Raw genomic sequence first — 17,916 nt, 5'->3', positions numbered from 1 at the left:
TGCAAACCGAGGTACGTGGTTTGGGAGTCTCACCGTCGCACAGTGGACCGAGTCAATAGGAGAGATCGCGGACAAAATTTGGAATCTTTAAACGCTTATAACTCCGTTCAAACAAAACCGTGAGATTTTAAAAGTGGTTTCATTAGTTTTTATGCAAAATTTTCTTGCGGAAGCATCCCTCAAAATTTCAAATGTGACGAAATAAACTTCAAAATTTGCAGTTTTTGTCAAATATTCCATGTCCGACAGTGGCGTGGCGTGCTTTGCGATCTATCGATATTTCCCCATATGAAGCTGTGGTCAATAATCGATTATTAAGGTGAACGCTGCGAACACCCTCTTTATCGATACTTTTCCATAGGTTTAAATGACCGATCAATCGATATATCGCAAAGCACACCACGCCACTGATGTCCGACCTCTCCAATTGACTCTATCCATTGTGCGTCGCTATGAAACAATTTACATGCTGTTGGTTTCTTCTGATGAACGGTAACCGCACAACGCGAGTGGGCTTCCGGACAGCTCCAGCGTCGCGGTGTGAACGATTGACTATCGATGTTTTCCCATTCGAAGCTGTGGCAAATAATCGATTATCAAGGCTCTCGTGCAAACATCCTGTTTATCGATCCTTTTCCACAGGTTCAAATGACAGATCGATATATCGCCCAGGACGCCATGCCACCGGACAACTTCAACAAGCCCCATGCGAACTCGAGTGCTATCAAAGAGGAACTTTCCAGTTCGGCTTCGCCGAACCAGTTTCAAATGATGCTCAACTAATACACGGAACTGATTATAAGGGGCGCCCTGAACTAGTTCACCCGAAGTTCGTCGGAAGTTCGCCTTTGCCGATGAAATCACGAAGCGTGATCATGTAAATTGAGGGAACCGAGATGCAGGGTTTATTGTTTGTTTAGGCACAACATGGATGAATATAAAATAGCATCTACAGCATATCGATGGCTCAAGTGCAAAACCAAGTATCTCCGTTTAGGACTTTTTGTCGTACTGTATGTTTTCTTTGGAAAACTAGTCGACGTAATTCCTAGAAAACTATTCGACGTAATTCCTGGCAAACTTCCATGATTTTTCTTACCTATCGGCAGAATATGTTCCACAAATTTTAAGCTATAAAGTTGACTTGTTGCTCTTGGAAAAAGAATGAAATACCGGAATGGAGATACCTGGTTTCGCATATTGGCCATCGATATTTTTACCGTTTGCGTTTTCTCCAATGTAATCTCTCGCAATGGTATTGGATAATTGGACCGCGTTAAGCAGAAAGGAACCAAGCCACATCAGCTATTGTTAAATTTTATCGGGCTATTTAATTTTTTGTAAGATATCGTTTGAGAAGACTCCTTTGAAAATTTTAAGTAATTTGCTTCGTACTTTGCAGAGAACTCACTGAAATTTGCACAAAAATCCGTGCAATTTTAAGTAGTGAAAAATCCAAAATCGGGAACGCGGTGGCGGCGATTTATCGATTTTCGATATTTCTCCATTTGAAGTTGTGGTAAAGAATCGATTATGAAGGTGTTCGGTGCGAACAGCCTGTTTATCGATCCTATTCCATCGGTTCAAATGGCAAAACAATCGATATATCGCAAAACGCACGCCACGCCACTGGTATCGTTATTGAAAAAAGTTCTAAACGATAAGAATGGCGACGAATGCGAAAGAGAACTTTTCATTTCACCTTTGAAGTTTAATTGGACGTCTTTTTGCCATAAGGAACTAAAATTTCTGACTCACCTGTACTTAAAAGAACCTATCTGCATAGAGAAACTAATGGCACATACGTTGTTCCTGCAACGAGCCAAAAATTGTAGTTCCTTACCGTAAAATGTAGTTCAATTGACCGGATATAACTGGAACCAGCCTAACTACAGTACTGCCGCGCATCGTATGCCAATCATCTGCAATCTCTGCAAAACATCGTATGAGCATTCGAGAGTAGCTAAATCACCTGAATTTTTGAACATGAATTTTTGAACATGAATTTTTGAGGAAAGTTATGCCAATTTTTCCTTTGGGTCTTCAAATATTGTAGGTTAAAGTGCGAATAAAATTGTCTGAAACTTTTCAGTAAAATATTCATAACATTCGAATAAAGTCGTTTCTTTCAAATATGGCGTTTTTCTACGTTACGGCAGAGTAGATATTGGTTCTCTTTTGCTGAACTCGACACTTAAAACTGCCTTGTGCAAATCCACTAAAATAGCATTCGTGCGCAGCTCGTCTCTTAATCTGCAATAAGCCCATTTCAACAGGCCCGCTCAGTGATGCATCGCTAAACGCCTTCAGATTCTCGGGTAGGCAATTTCGCTTCCTGGAAGTTAGAATAGTTATCTCTCGAGCGCCTGACGCTTATTAAAGCATCGCTCGCCGATATGGATGCGAGAGAACTCAAAACGCCTCCATTTATTCGCATGCAACCCGCCCAGTCGCAGAACAAGAATTGTTGCTTCCAGGCTTCCACATTTAAAGATGGCGTTGCTTTTTGGTTTGCGCTGCAATTTCTGGCGCAGTTGAAAAACAACGTATGTGCCATTAGTGTCCCCATGCACATACGTGTTCTCGCGGATGAGCCAGAAACTTCAGTTCCTCGCCGCAAAATGAAGTCCAGTTGGATCGCGTTTAGCAGAAAGGAACCAAGATACATCAGCTATTGCCAAAAATTGGACAATTTAATTTTCTACAGGAGAACGTTGGTGCGGACTCCTGTGAACATTTCAAGGAATGTGCTTCGTACTATACAGAAAAATCACTGAAATTTTGCAGAAAAATCCGCACAAGCGTTTCAATGTAAAAACTGAATTGTCCAGTTAAATAGCAATGGCTGATGTGGCTTGGTTCCTTTCTGCTTAACGCGGTCCAATTATTCTACACTCAAGTACATTCTATCATAACGAACGTCAGCGGAGATAGTAATTTGACTGCCGTAGTCGATAGTACTTCTCTGCCATCATTTTCCCACCATGTGGGTGCGTTTGAAACTGTTCGGAGTTTGTGGACTTTTCAAGAGCGGTTATATCCCGTATTTTGACTCAAAAAATACGGAATAAATCACCACACAATTTGCTCATTTGTATTTACAGAATATTAAATGAAAGACGCAAGGTTAGGGACCCATTTTGCCGTGCTGAGAAAAAGCGCCGTATGAACATTCGAGAGTTGCCAAATTTCCTTCAGTAAAATGAGTATTCTTGAGGAAAGTTATACATATTTTTCCTTGAAAGTTTCAACAACTTTAGGTGAGATTGTAAACAATATTATCTGAAAAATCGGAAGAAAAATATTCATAAGTCTACCAGAAAATTCGTGTTTTATAAATGGAAATTTGGCAACGCCTGGGGGTTTATACGGCGTTTTCTCTTAGCACGGCAGCATTCGATCGCAACCAGTTCGAACCATGCATACCCACACGATCTGGCAACAGGGGAAGCCGCCCACCGCTTGTTTTACCCAACGTTTTGGAAAGAGATAAACTAAACTGAACAAGCGCAATATTTCCTTGCAGTTGGTTTTTATTATTTTTCTGAGTGATTAATTGGCCCCAGATGAGCGCATCGCTGCAGCTGCCCCCTCCCTCTAACCGTAGAGCGCTGAAGCCGCAACGCGGGGTGGTTGGGTGGCTGCAGTAAGGGTAGCGAATTGTGGATTCGTGGCCGAGTTTTTGGATCCATCAAAATTTGACACGAAGTAAAATACCGAGCATTGCCAGCATGTCGACCGTCGGGTTAACGTTGCCACCATTTTTTTCCTTTAAAATTGGACGCATTTATGCTATACTGCCGTGCTAAGGAAGAACGCCGTATGAACATTCGAGAGTTGCCAAATTTCCTCCGATAAAACATGTATTTTCGACGAAATTTATGCACATTTTTCTTTGAAATTTTCAGATATTTTAGAGTAAATTGCCTACAAAATTGTCAGAAAATGTTGAAAAAAAAATTTTCCAAATTTTTCCAGTAAATTCGGTTTTTATTGAATGAAACTTGGCAACGCCTGAAGGCTCATATGGCGTTCTCCCTTAATACGGCAGTATAAGGAACCATATTACTTTTCAAAAGTAACTCCTACACTCTGAAAATATAGTTAGGCAAGATCTCTAAAATGTACTGTTATTTTCGAGCCTCGGATGCCCGTACTATTCAGCCTCGGATAATGACATTTAGTGACGCACAATTACTAATGCACTGCGAAAATAAAATGATCTATATCACTTTCTCAAGGGCATTTTACGCCGATAAAGTTTTCCGATTTGCGGTATTGACGTTCGAGCTTTCAGGAAGAAAATTCGGAAAAAACATTGATTTTTTTCGAAGTGACGCATTTTGTACTACTTTCTACCTGAAGTAGCGTGAAAATGAGTGACACTCCGACAGGTATAGGACGTTCCTCTTTCCGTATTGAGAGTGATGTGAGTCCAGATTCCGGTCGAACAATAATAACGTTGACGAAACACATTGCGACGGTGAAACTACCAAACCACGTATCTCGGTTTGCGACGTCGCAGACTTCCTGTCATACTTTATTTTTTAAATGAAAAACTATTTAACGTCCAGCCTTGAAAATTTCTGTGATTTTTCCTCTTCGCGCGGAGAAAATTCTGTGAAAATTTCAAGGAATGATATTGATTTGGTCTACTTCCAAAAAATAAAATGTGAGCGTAGATTTTTAAACACCGCAAACGAGATACGTGGTTTGGTAGTTTCACCGTCGATTGAATAAAACGCATTGGAAGCAGACAAGAATCGTCGTGACGGAAAATGAAACGCATATAGAAACATGCTAAAAAATCGCTATGACGCATTTAACATTAGAATTGATCACAAACAACCCTACATTTTAACTTCTCAACCTCCTAATAGCTTGAGTGTTGTTTTTGCCCCTCCTTTTCGAGCTTGCTTATTTAAAGTGTGACGTATCTTTCCTTTTTCCGACATTTGAACCACCGTCATTCAGCTGATGAACAGCTCGTCCGTTCCGATTAGCTACCTCCCACACTCGAGCCGGTACTCGTGGAAATTGACCTCGGTTCTCAGTTTTACGTAGTGCATCATTCGAAAATCATGATTTCTAATCGTTTTTGTACTTCGGTCTTCTTCATACTGGGATTCTGGACAAGCATGGTAAGGATGACCATTTGAACTTGCTTTAACTCTACGGTTCAGTGAGTGGAATGAGATACTAGACAGTATCATTTGATTTTGATAACTATAAAAAAAAAATAGATAAAAATTAAATCACGCATTTTTTTCTTCAAATCTTAGTAGAAAACGATTCACACGAACGTTTGGAAATCAACACCAGAGATGTATTCACATTTTTTTTTTTTAACACAGATCAAATGAAAATTAAATACCACAAATGACGTCTTTTGTATTTTTGTCAATCGACCAACGTAGGTTGTAAATGATTGTATCTTGTCGAGGAAATGATATCCAGACTTCTTATTATGTGTTTTGTTATCCTAATGGAAGTTCGAAGAGAAAAACATTGGTATCCAGTGCTTTGATATATGTCTTTCAAAGTGCAAAACCACGTATTCCCCTTGCGTTGTTTCAACATTTCCGCTCCTAGTTTATTTTTTCGAAGGAAATGAGCTGATTTCATGGCTTGAAATTTATACAGGATGATCTAGAGAAGAAAAATCAAGGAAATTTTCAAGAACTTACGGTGACTAGTTTTTCAAAGAAAAAATAAAGTATGACAGGAAATCAGCTACGTCGCATACGGAGATACGTGGTTTCGCCTTCTAGACATCAATATCTTGTTTATTGGCTTATTGTGTTGCACGATTCACGTGCATTTTATAGTTACGAGAGAGAAAACTTACGTAGCTAACGCGTCAATGTTTGTTTTATGGAAGAGCCAGAGATATGGGTTCCTTCTGCAAAATGTAATCCACACTGAAAAAAAAATCTCGGTGTATTTACTAAGAAAAGGGTAAAATTATCAAGAATTCAGAGCTCTGTTTGATCCCAGTTTTTTCTTGGTAAAATTACCATTTATGAAATTGGTAATTTTACCGAAAAATCTCGGTAAAATAATTGAACTCTCTCGGTAATTTTACTGGACCTTGCTAAAAACGCCAATATTTTTATCGACTGTGGTAGAATTACCGAGATAAAGTTGGCGTAAAATTGCAAAGTTACCGGGAATTGATTACCAATAAAAGTGGTACTCTTACCTGAAAAATTCAGTAAAAATACCGGTTTTTAGGTAAGCTTATCAGTCTGTCTTGGTAAAATCACCAATAATTGGTAAAAAAAGTGAGATGGTAAAGGTCCCAACGGACCTTGGTAAAAACGTCGAGAATTTTTTTTCAGTGCAATTCTTTATGACTTCCGTGATTTATCTCTCCTGCTCAAAGAAAACTATCTTCATTGATTTATTAAAAAAAAAAAAAAAAAAAAAAAAAAAAAAAAAAAATTGGAGTGGAGATTTTTAAACGCCGCAAACGAGGCGTGTCGTTGGGTAGTTTTATCGTCGATAGCGTGTTGACCCTACACATTTTGTGCGTAAATTTACATCATACATAATATTGGTCGATGTAAAAAAAAAACCCAAGAAGGTGGATTTTTCTTCAATAAATTTAATTTTGATAACAGGTAGCCGGGCGAACGTTAGGAAAATGGCTTTGGCAGGCTAAGAATCCAAAATTAAGTTGGGATCAAATCAAAAAAGATCTCCAACTTGTCGCGGACCCGAAGAACCCTTGCAAATCTCTGCCAGCCCGCCCGAATCTAGATAAATTGTTCGAGGCCAACTGGTACTGCAAAAATGCTCACCAGGGTTACTTGCAGCATTATCTCCCATCGAAAAGAGGGCTCTTCAAAAATAGATGCCGCGGTTCCAACTACAAATATTTCCCATCTCCTGCGTGCAACCCAAGGGACGAACAAGCTCGAAGTGACTTCAGGTGCACCGTTAGTAAGGGGATTGTGCTTCGGCTCTTGACCTGTCGTCGTCCCTGGTACATTGAGGTTGACCTCGAGAAATGCGTCGAAGGCTGGAATGAATTGGGCCGCGACAAAATACCTGAAGAGGAAGTGCCCGTATCTCTAAGCACGGGGAAAAAGTGAAGCCTGGTTTGGCGCTGGGTGCTTGTAGAGTCCCTTTATACTGAGAGTCAAGACAATGTGAATCCATTTCTGATTGGTTCCCGTATTTTAGGCCTTCACAGTGTCACAAACGGGAATAAAGATTACGGGAGATTGTATTCGCAAGGCAAACTTCGTTCACAGTTTGGCGACCTACTGTTAAAATACTTTAAAAATAGGATAGAAAAAAGTAAATATGGACAAGCAACGCTACAAACATCGAAACACTAAAAGCGCAGAACGTTTCGTGCCGTTCCAGGCTCATTTTCACGTAAAAAAACCAAGTTTTTGCCCCTGAAAGTAGGCTTGTTACGGCTCGAAACGTTTTGCTTTTTCTATGGTTTGACGTTTTTAGCATCGTTTACCCATTTCTTTTTTACTTTTTTTCGATTGTAATCGTACATAAGAGCTGTTTTCGTGTGGTTTAAAAATAGTTTTAATATTGATTGAAGACTTTACCTTTTTTTAAAAATTATTTTCTAATGTCAATTTAATAATATTTACGATATGCAACAGAATAATTTTGCGTTGTTCTGAAATTAATTTCTATTTTTTTTTTAAAGAAAATATGAATTATATTTTTACTCTTTACAAATAATGTAAATCTATCATGAAAATATATTTTATATTGTACCATCACTGTTTTTGAAGGAAATGTTGTATTTGCCTCAGTTTTGCCCCGAAGTTAAAGGAAGCTACTTTTGGGAATCCTAAAAATGTTATGAAAATTGGCAAGAACCTTAGGGATTACAGGGATGGTCTAAGACTCTCAAATCACCCTGTGGAATGAATCACCAGAAAACATATTTAGCATTTTTATGTTAGTTTCCTCCTCAAAATTTCACCTGAAGAACGACGTGAGCAATGGCAATCAATGAAATTAACTTTTAACCAAGATATTAACGCCTTTATTTAGCATGGATTATGAACAAATTGAATGTCCCGCTCACATGAAAAACCAGAATCTACTTGCATCAAATTGCGCACTACAAGTCCACAATACGTCGTATCCTGTGCGAAGGAACGTAACTCCACTCCAAGGTTGCAACATCGACTCAAAAAATACGATTTTTTACAAGAATGTACACTGGAAAAAAAAAAAACACATTGGATCTAGAGTCCAGACTCTTGAAAACATCGACACGAAAAAATACCTTTGACTCAATCGGATTTTTGCTTAAATCAAGAACCAAGCCTCTTAATTTGAGCGGATTTCCTTTTGATTTAAGCAAAAACCTGATCGAATCAAGAGTATTATTTCTTGTCAATGTTTTCAAGAGTCTGGACTCTAGATCCAATGTGTTTTTTTTTCCAGTGTACCCGAGCAATTTCCGTCCAAAATTTGTCTGATTTTTGCTCGCGATCAGAGGAAATATAGTTGAGATTTTCAGTAGAAAATGTCCAAGATTTCCTCGTGAAAATGCTATATGCGAGGGGAAATTTGGCAACACTGAGATGTAGTTACGTTCTTTCCAGTGGTGTGGCGTGCTTTGCGATATATCGATTGTTATGCCATTTAAATCTATGGTAAAGAATCGATTATTAAGGTGTTCACTGCGAACACCCTGTTTATCGATCCTTTTCCATAGATTTAAATGGCATAACAATCGATATATCTCAATTCACGCCACGCCACTGTTGCGGGTTTGTTTGCTTGGCAGCCGAGGAGAAGGGATCCAGTTTGGAACGTTCCCAGGGAAATAAATCCCCCAAAACGTATCTAGACCCAATTATTCTCGGTCTTGGAGCAACAAACTGGTCAGTGCAGGTTTCCCGCTGTCTCCGTTCACGATTAATAATGTTCCAAATCCGATCGAAGTGAAACATGAAGTTGCAAGTTTCGAGTTGCACCGAAAAACCAAACGACTCTGGTCAATGGAGTCAATGGAGAATTGGACTACATTTTGCCATTAGGAACTACAATTTCTGGCTTTTATAAATGACGTATGTACCCTTCGTTTCTCTAGGCAGGTAAGTGTTTTTACGGATGAGTAAAAAACTGTAGTTCCTAATCGCAAAATTTAGTCCAATTTGTGTCTGAAATCTGGTGAATTTCGTTTTTGAGCGGAAACAACTGAGTGAACTGAACACAAGAATGCCCACGATTCATAAATTGATCAATTATTGGAGGAGATATGATAAAATTACCGAATCTGCGAATACACATGTGTTTAAATGGGAAATGCCGCCAAGAGACGTCACTAGGCGGTGCATTTTCTCACTTTTAAATATATTTTTATACCATTTCCGATATCAGAAAAAACTATGAAAAATACTGTGGAATCACCTCTTTAAACACTTTTAGTTGAAGCAATAAAAAATTGCGTGGAAATTCTCCATTTCGGTTGATAGGTTGTGTTAATTTCAAATTTTATTGGGAGGATTTTCGTCCGAACGGGGACTTAGTTCAGTTAGTTCGGGGTCCGTTTCATCCTCTTTGTTAGTAGACCATATTTTCTAATGAAGAGTGGGAAAAAACCTCGTAAGCGCCATTGGACCGTGCTAAGATCGGATAGTACGGGATATTATGGGGTACTGCTCCAACATAATGGAGATGTTGCATGTGTGAGGGATTTGCGATTTGACCATTGATTTTTATGTAAAAGTTCGCGAGAAACACGATGGTGCCACTGGTTTTCTCTGAAATCAACTCCCAAGCTCAAAAAAAGCTCTCAAAGTGAGGCCAAAATGGAGGGGATATACCACCCTACCCTGAGAGTCCACCTCTACATCAAAACAAACTCTCCATGCAAAGATAGGGAGCTAATACATTAGCAGGGTTGCCGTGTTTTCAGTTTCGGAGTCCCCAAATAAAGCGGCAACCCTGCTAATGTATTTGCTCCCTATTTTTGCATGGAGAGTTTGTTTTAATGTAGAGGTGGACTCTCAGGATAGCGTGGGATATTTCCTCCATTTTGGCCTCAACTTGAGAGCTTTCTTTGTGCTTGGGAGATGATTTCAGAGAAAACCAGTGGCACCATCGTGTTTCTCGCGAACATTTACATAAGAATCAATGGTCAAATCGCAAATCCCTCACACATGCAATATCTCCATTAGTTTTAGTAGTACCGGAACTCAAGATAAGCAGTATCGCAACATATGGGTTTGTAACCTAATTTATTTGGGTACTACCACAATTAATTGGAAATGTCCGCACCGTCCAATAGCCCCACACTCTTCTTTTCCCACAATGTTAAGGATCTCCTCAAACCTCCCTTAGTCACCATGGGTCTCCCAGGGAGAGGAATTGTATAAGGAACGACTATGAATATGTCGCAGGAAAATAGTGAAATCAGGCATTTTGTGAAATGCCCAGGCAGATAGTTACATTTTGACGGTCTACAAAATTTTGTGAATTTATGGCGAAGAGCGCACGAGTTTTCAATATTTTTGGGAAAATAACTCATCAAACCTATGAACTGTTTTTGTCTCCTCTTCTTTAATTGCTTCTCATATTTTGAAATGCTATAATTCTAATAATTCTGTATTTTATGACATGCTGAAAACTTCAAGATAAAAGTCTGTTCAGGAGCTAAAAATCGTTTAAAACACCATCGTACATAGGCTGTCCCAAAACAACTGAGAGTAAGTCTGTATTTCAAAAACAATAATAGTTATTGAAACGCGGTTTGTGGGAGGTTGTAGCTCATATCCTTAGCTATCTAACGAGCCCAAGATTTGCTATTTTGGTCAAAATTTCGCTGAGTTACAGCAATTTTTTGGAGCTGTGTAAAATATAACCCTACAGGATTTTTGGATATTTTTTTCCTTGTCTGAACTGTTGTTCCGAGATCGCAACTTTGCGGATCACGTTGGCACTGGTCTAGATGCAAGTTCTAACAAGTTTGCATGTGCTTTCATTGCATATCAGAGTTTCCTTCAACTTCCCAGCTCAGGGAAGCCAACATTGTCCAGCGTTAATGACACTTTCTTCCTCCGCCGCAGAAGTTGATGGCCGGCCGCCATGCGGAATCAAAGCTGCCGACTCACGACCCACGGAAAAAGCTGCATGCCACCGATAAATGGTGCTCTCCCCAAGTCGATTTTCTCCATAAGCAACTAATATCTCTTTCACGGTATCAGAGACAGTTAAACCTTGGTAAACACAGTAACGGATGGCATAGCGTTGCTCTTGTTTCAGCTCCGCGGGCGAACTCATTGCACGAAACGAGAACACGTGTCATTAACGCTAGACAATGTTGGCTTCACTGAGCCGGGAAGTTGAAGAAAACTCTGATATGCAATGAAAGCACATGCAAACATGTTAGAACTTGCATCTAGACCAGTGCCAACGTGATCCGCAAAGTTGCGATCTCGGAACAACAGTTCAGACAAGGAAAAAAATACTCAAAAATCCTGTAGGGTTATATTTTACACGGCTCCAAAAAATTGCTGTAACTCAGCGAAATTTTGACCAAAATAGCAAATCTTGGGCTCGTTGGATAGCTAAAGATATGAGCTACGACCTCCCACAAACCCCGTTTCAATATCTTTTATTGTTGCTGAAATACAGACTTACTCTCAGTTGTTTTGGGACAGCCTAAGTATGATGCAAATTTTCACTGAAAATTTTTTCTTACAGGGGCAGTTACTTACTTTGTCTAAAATTAGGAAAAGAATCGGGAAATTCTATCTGAATTAGAATATTTGGCTATTTGCCTACGCATTTGACGAAATGCCTGAATTTACTATTTGCCTGCGACAAATCCAACCCTAAGATAGCTACCCTGACTCAGTTCTACCGTTGGCTATCAGATGGCCGCTGAGCCTTGCGGGAATACAGCGGATACACAATGTGTACCATATATGAGTCAAATTCAAAGCTACTAAAATCTCTATATTCATAGCTCCAAAATCACTGATGACCTAAAACTTTACATGTTAAGATAGGATTTTTTATTTCATCCATTAAATATAAAATTCGGATAGAGGAAAAAGCTAGAAAGACTACAATTACGAAAGGTAAAATTGTTCAAAAGGACTCCATACTTTGATTACCTAAAAGCATTACTTGTATTAGTTGATTTGAGGTTAAGAAGCACGGTCCAACTTCGGGGTGCACGACGGCAGGTTCCTGCCAGTTGTCTTGGCCCCTTGAGGGCGCTTCGCCGATCAGCCCGGCCCTACTTACTTACTTACAAACTTACTTACTTACTTACTTACTTTCTTACTTACTTACTTACTTACTTTCTTACTTACTTACTTTCTTACTTACTTACTTACTTACTTACTTTACTTACTACTTACTTACTTACTTACACTTACTTACTTACTTACTTACTTACTTACTTACTTACTTACTTACTTACTTACTTTACTTTGTCTGAAATTAGGAAAAGAATCGGGAATTTTTATCTAAATTAGAATATTTGGCTATTTGCCTACGCATTTGACAAAACGCCTGAATTTACTATTTGTCTGCAACAAATGCAACCCTAAGATAGCAACCGTGACCCAGTTCCCGAACCCCGGTGCCAAGTCTGAGAGAGTGGTCGTCAATTATTACGAGGGGAAGGGGGGTTGCGGTTGTGGGTCGTGCACGTTCCTCCCAAGACCAAGACGCTGACCGGTGGCCGGCCGCCCGGACGGTTACTACGGGCGGCGATCCGTATAATGCCCCCCTCCCCCCCCTCATCGCGGCGATCCTCGTAAAAAACCAATACAGGAAGAGATGAATGGGACCGGACCTGCGGACCCCGCACCGAGGCGCCCTTGGCTTCCCGCCAATGGAGAACCGTTTATTGTATATTCGCGAGTTAGATTACGCCCCTCCCCCTCTCCGTGCACTCCCGGCATAACGTCCCCCCCCCCCGGCCCCCTCGCCTGGGAGTCCGGCCCACGTTGGGGATAAAACACGATTTCCTCTTCGCGGCCCATATTTCACCTCTCCTCGCGCTGCGGGCCGGGTTGCCTACCCGAGCCTTGTCAAGCGCTCGTAGGGAGTATTTGCAGAGTGTATCTATTACCCCTCCCCCCGCTCGCCCGCCCTCTAGCGCCCTGATGGACCCACTTTACTCGCGTGCTTGCTTCCCTGCCCGGGTTGCCATGTTTTCCCCGTATTTTGGGAATAGTATATGGGAGTAATAATGACCGGGAATAGTATTTCGAGGGCTAAGGAACAATATTACTGTCGTGATAGCGGAGAGGACTGTGAATGTCACACTTTCGAAATCGAGTTACCTTCAAAATTTGTCTGATCTCCTTTAGATGAAATCACTGAAATAGCTGAAACAGCAACATTTATCTGAATTAAATTAAAACGAGACTCATGAGAAAGCCTTAAGTGCGCAAAAATGAAGTTGTTTCAGGCAAAACACCAGTAAGTGACATTAGTGTCAGCGAATGAAAAAAGTGCTTTCAAGTAAAGTGCCGCCCTTTTCTGCCAATTTCTAACCTGAAAATGTGTTCTTTGTGTGTCCAAAAAACAACCACGAAAGCCACGAAACTGGTCAGAAGCTTCTGAGCTCGTTTTCTCAAAACTTCTATAGTGGCGTTGTAAAGTTGCTGTGATGTATAAAAAAATTGCAAATCTAACCTTTTAATTACAAAAATAGCGACATTTCTGTTTTGTCCTGCAAAATCGTCAATTTGTAGATAGGCAATATTGTTCCTTAACCGTCGACTTCTCTGTGAATGATGGGTGCAGAGACCCCACAATCCCAATCAAAGCTGTGCAATCGTGAATCGTAAATTTAAATTCAAAATGCAAAATACAACTATTTTAACTTCCAAGTAGCTCAAATTGCATACCTCCCGAATTGAAGGAAAATCGCGGTTTCTTTGCGTATTCCCACTGGTTAAGCTCTGTTCTCATTCGTTTTAAATACATCTCGACTCTACTTGCAAAGAAATTATATTTTAGAGATCCCTTACTAATAATCAAAACAATACGATTGGTTGTAGCAAATTGTGAAGTTAGGAGTGTATTTCAGACTTTCCCAATGAGCTTGTCGTAATTTTTGAGTCATTTCCTACCAGAGATAACTGGACTGCATTTTGCAATTTGGAGCTATAAATTCTAGCTCTTCTGAAAATACACTTATGCGCATAGGGAAACTAATAGCACATACGTTGTTTTTAAACCGGGCTAGAATTTATCGTTCCAAATTGCAAAATGCAGTCCAACTCTTCTTTTTACTCTAGATGCAGCTTGCAACAGGCTCATTGGTCCAGAACGACTGATTCATGAAGATTGATCTATTCTAATAATGAAAAGGTCGTGATTACTTACAATCTATCTACATGTAATACACAGAAAAAAATAGATGGTGCTGACGACAGAACCTTCTGTTCACAGGACTCCTGCAGTTTTTTTGTTACGCTTACAGAATTTTTCTGTTGTAAGAACAGAACCTCGGTCGTATGGGAACAGAGTACTCTGTCCTCGTGACGGAAACTTCTGTGACTGTTACAAATGAAGTTTAGGAGCCCTGTGAACAGAACCATTTTTCCAGTGAAAGTCGTGAGTGTAGCATCCAAAAACAGGAAAAACGAAAGTTCCTTCCAAAAGTTGGCAAAGCCGTGTGTGGGGTGTGGGCGCACCCTAGGTTGGCTTTGATTCATGTTTTCTTTGATGAAGTCGCGTTTGGGGCAGCTTTCACCCTCGTAAGGGTGGGAGAGGGGTCGGGACTAAATCGTGTTTGCATCTCAAGTTGGTGTTGGCGGGTTTTCCCTTTTTTGCGGCGGCCAAATGAATAGGCGCTATCCCGTTGATTTCATCGCGTGCGCCCCCTGGCAGTTCTGCAAGAACCGAGTATCTTCATTACATTCTCATGCCAGATAAGCTGTTTCTATTTAGAAGAGTCGTGTTGCGTGGCCACTCTTCTCCACACCACTCATCCGATGTTGCCGCTGTGAGAGTGGAAAAAACGAGAAAAGGCGTGAAGGAAAACGACACAATAGCACCAAATTGAAGTTATTGAGGTGCAGTTGAGTTTTTTCAATTTTTGACCCTTTTCTTGTAAATTTTAAAGTTTTAAAATTTTAAATTTTTTCCAACTTACTGTTTAAAGTTTTAACGTTTCGTTCTATCGGTTCGGCAACTTTTTCTTCCAGATTTATCCCAGATTAAAGTAGAATCATATCGGTGGCCAAATTACGAAATCACGTTTCTTCAACGTTGCGGACTTTCCAGGTATACTTTATTTTTGCTTCGGAAAACTAGTCGTAATTTCTTGGAAACTTCCTTGGTTCTTCTTCTCTGTTTCTCTATAAATTTCAAGCTATGAAGTTGGCTTGTTTTTTTTTTTTTTTGAAATATACAATCGAAGCGGAAAGAGCCTTGTTAAAAATGGGTCGAAATTCGCCCCTTTTTAGGCCCTCGATTTTGCCAACGGGACTTGCGCCAAATTGTTGCATATGATGCCCCAAGTCTCAGGTAAAAATTTCAGCTTGAGTTGAAAAGCGGTTTCGGAGATACGGGGGGGTGAAGTGGGGGAGTTGAGCGGCTGGCGTGCGCTATTTCCGCGGCTGTTCCTCGCCAAATCTTCGTTTTGATGTCACCCATTACATGTTTTCTTATGTAATTTTTTGCGTACTTTCCATTTCTGACCTTAAAAATTACTTACAACACTTTTCAAGGCGCTAGGGGTGAAAATAGGGGTTGAACGGCTGGCGGCGCGCTCTTCCGCGGCTGTTCCTCGCCAAATCATCGTTTAGTTGGTACCCATTACATGTTTTTCTATGTAATTTTCCGCGTACTTTTCATTTCTGACCTTAAAAACTACTTACAACCACTTTTGAAGGCGCTAGGGAGTGAAAATGAGAGTTGAACGGCTGTTCCTCGCCAAATCCTCGTTTTGATGTCATCCAATACATGTTTTCTGATGTAATTTTCTGCGTACTTTCCATTTCTGACCTCAAAAATGACTTAAAACCACTTTTCAAGGGGCTACGGATTTTTTCACATTTTTTTTTGGGGGGGGGGTCTTTCAATTTAGGGGTGAGGGGGGTGCTTAGGCGAGGGATGGTTTTAAATAAATAAATTACGAACTAAATGACAGAATTTTTATCAATCAGATTAATATATTACGCGAGGCATATCTTAGATTTGTTCTCATATTTGCTATATCATTTTTGCGTGTAAATATTTATGTTCGGATGAAATCATGCGTATATATTTTCTCGTAAGGCGTGTGAGGTGCACTGAAAAAACTTGAAAATATACGGCAGCAATAGATCTTAAGGAATAATACGAAATAAATTGAAAGAACTCCAAAAAGAAAAAAAAACTGTGAAAAAATCCGTAGCCCCTTGAAAAGTGGTTTTAAGTCATTTTTGAGGTCAGAAATGGAAAGTACGCAGAAAATTACATCAGAAAACATGTATTGGATGACATCAAAACGAGGATTTTGCGAGGAACAGCCGCGGAAAAGGCGCGCCGCCAGCCGTTCAACCCTCATTTTCACTCCCTAGTGCCTTCAAAAGTGGTTGTAAGTAATTTTTAAGGTCAGAAATGAAAAGTACGCGGAAAATTACATAGAAAAACATGTAATGGGTACCAACTAAACGATGATTTGGCGAGGAACAGCCGCGGAAGAGCGCGCCGCCAGCCGTTCAACCCCTATTTTTCACCCCCTAGCGCCTTGAAAGTGGTTGTAAGTAATTTTTAAGGTCAGAAATGGAAAGTACGCAAAAAAATTACATAAGAAAACATGTAATGGTGACATCAAAACGAAGATTTGGCGAGGAACAGCCGCGGAAAGAGCGCACGCCAGCCGCTCAACTCCCCCACTTCACCCCCCCGTATCTCCGAAACCGCTTTTCAAACTCAAGCTGAAATTTTTACCTGAGACTTGGGGCATCATATGCAACAATTTGGCGCAAGTCCCGTTGGCAAAATCGAGGGCCTAAAAAGGGGCGAATTTCGACCCATTTTTAACAAGGCTCTTTTGAAACACCGCAATGGAGGTACGTGATTTTGCTTTTGGCCATCGATAAGGAGAAAATTTTTATTGAAACAACAATATCGTCCATTGAAGGTGCCCTGCGTTGGACATCTCCTTGCGAAAAATCGAATTTCTCTAAAAAAAAAAACAAGCAGTTCCAACGCCCAAGCGATGGAGGGCGCTTCTTTGACAAAGCATATTACTACCAACTTACGTACCCGAAGACTATCGTAGATGGAATTTATTGTGGGAACCTTTAACCGCAAAAACCTTCAAAACTTCAGATCGACCGCGATAAACTGAAACTACCCACATGCACTTTGTGATGAATTTCAGTTGACGGTGAATGGAAACAAAAAGCATGCACTGTAAATCAGACGACGGGAAAGAGCGCGGAACCTCTAAAGCTGGTGCGTCAACGCGATCTAGCGGACAGCGGTGTCGCGACGCCGCGAGGTAGGGCGCGCAGGTCGCGGGGGAGCGGGGCCGCGTGAAGAGGAGTTCAGTAGTGGGTAGGGGAAGCGCGGGTCGCGGGGAAGAGAGGGACCGGCCGCGGCCGGCCGGCGGTGACATCGGCGCTGGCTGGACCCATATTCATGGCGTGAACACTGCCAGGCCATAGAATAATAAGCTTTATTATTCTATGGCCAGGCAGCGCTAATGTCTCCGCTAACTGGAGTGGGGGTCCTTATTCATTCTCTTGGTCCATGACATAACCTTAAACCTTCCGCTCAATGCCGCGAACAGCTGACGTGTCGATGCTGCGCCAAGAAAATGAACCAATCACAAAGTAGCACAGTAATACGTCACTAAAATGAAGAGATCACGTGACTGTTCGTAATATTTTCAAATCGATCTGAAAGTACTGCCTTGGATATAAGTATTTAAAGCATAAGGAGGCCCTAAAATACTTT

The 17,916-nt window shown here is 40.6% G+C and overlaps 2 protein-coding genes across 2 annotated transcripts in view; both read left to right on the top strand.

Annotated features, from left to right (window-relative positions):
• Window positions 1-17,916, top strand: part of LpR1 (Lipophorin receptor 1) — a gene marked incomplete in the record, with an annotated part of 731,049 nt that overhangs the window by 346,243 nt on the left and 366,890 nt on the right.
• On the top strand, window positions 2,842-8,209 carry LOC109033684 (uncharacterized). Its single transcript, XM_019046404.2, has 2 exons — window positions 2,842-5,141; window positions 6,624-8,209. Exons 1-2 carry the CDS (start codon window positions 5,082-5,084, stop codon window positions 7,095-7,097), a joined length of 534 nt encoding a protein of 177 aa, XP_018901949.2. The 5' UTR covers window positions 2,842-5,081; the 3' UTR covers window positions 7,098-8,209.

Source organism: Bemisia tabaci, chromosome 10 (genome assembly GCF_918797505.1).
Source record: "Bemisia tabaci chromosome 10, PGI_BMITA_v3".
NCBI classification, from domain to species: Eukaryota; Metazoa; Arthropoda; class Insecta; order Hemiptera; family Aleyrodidae; genus Bemisia; species Bemisia tabaci.
The sequence above is the reverse complement of the archived record's forward strand: the minus strand, read 5'-3'. Positions and strand labels throughout refer to the sequence as shown.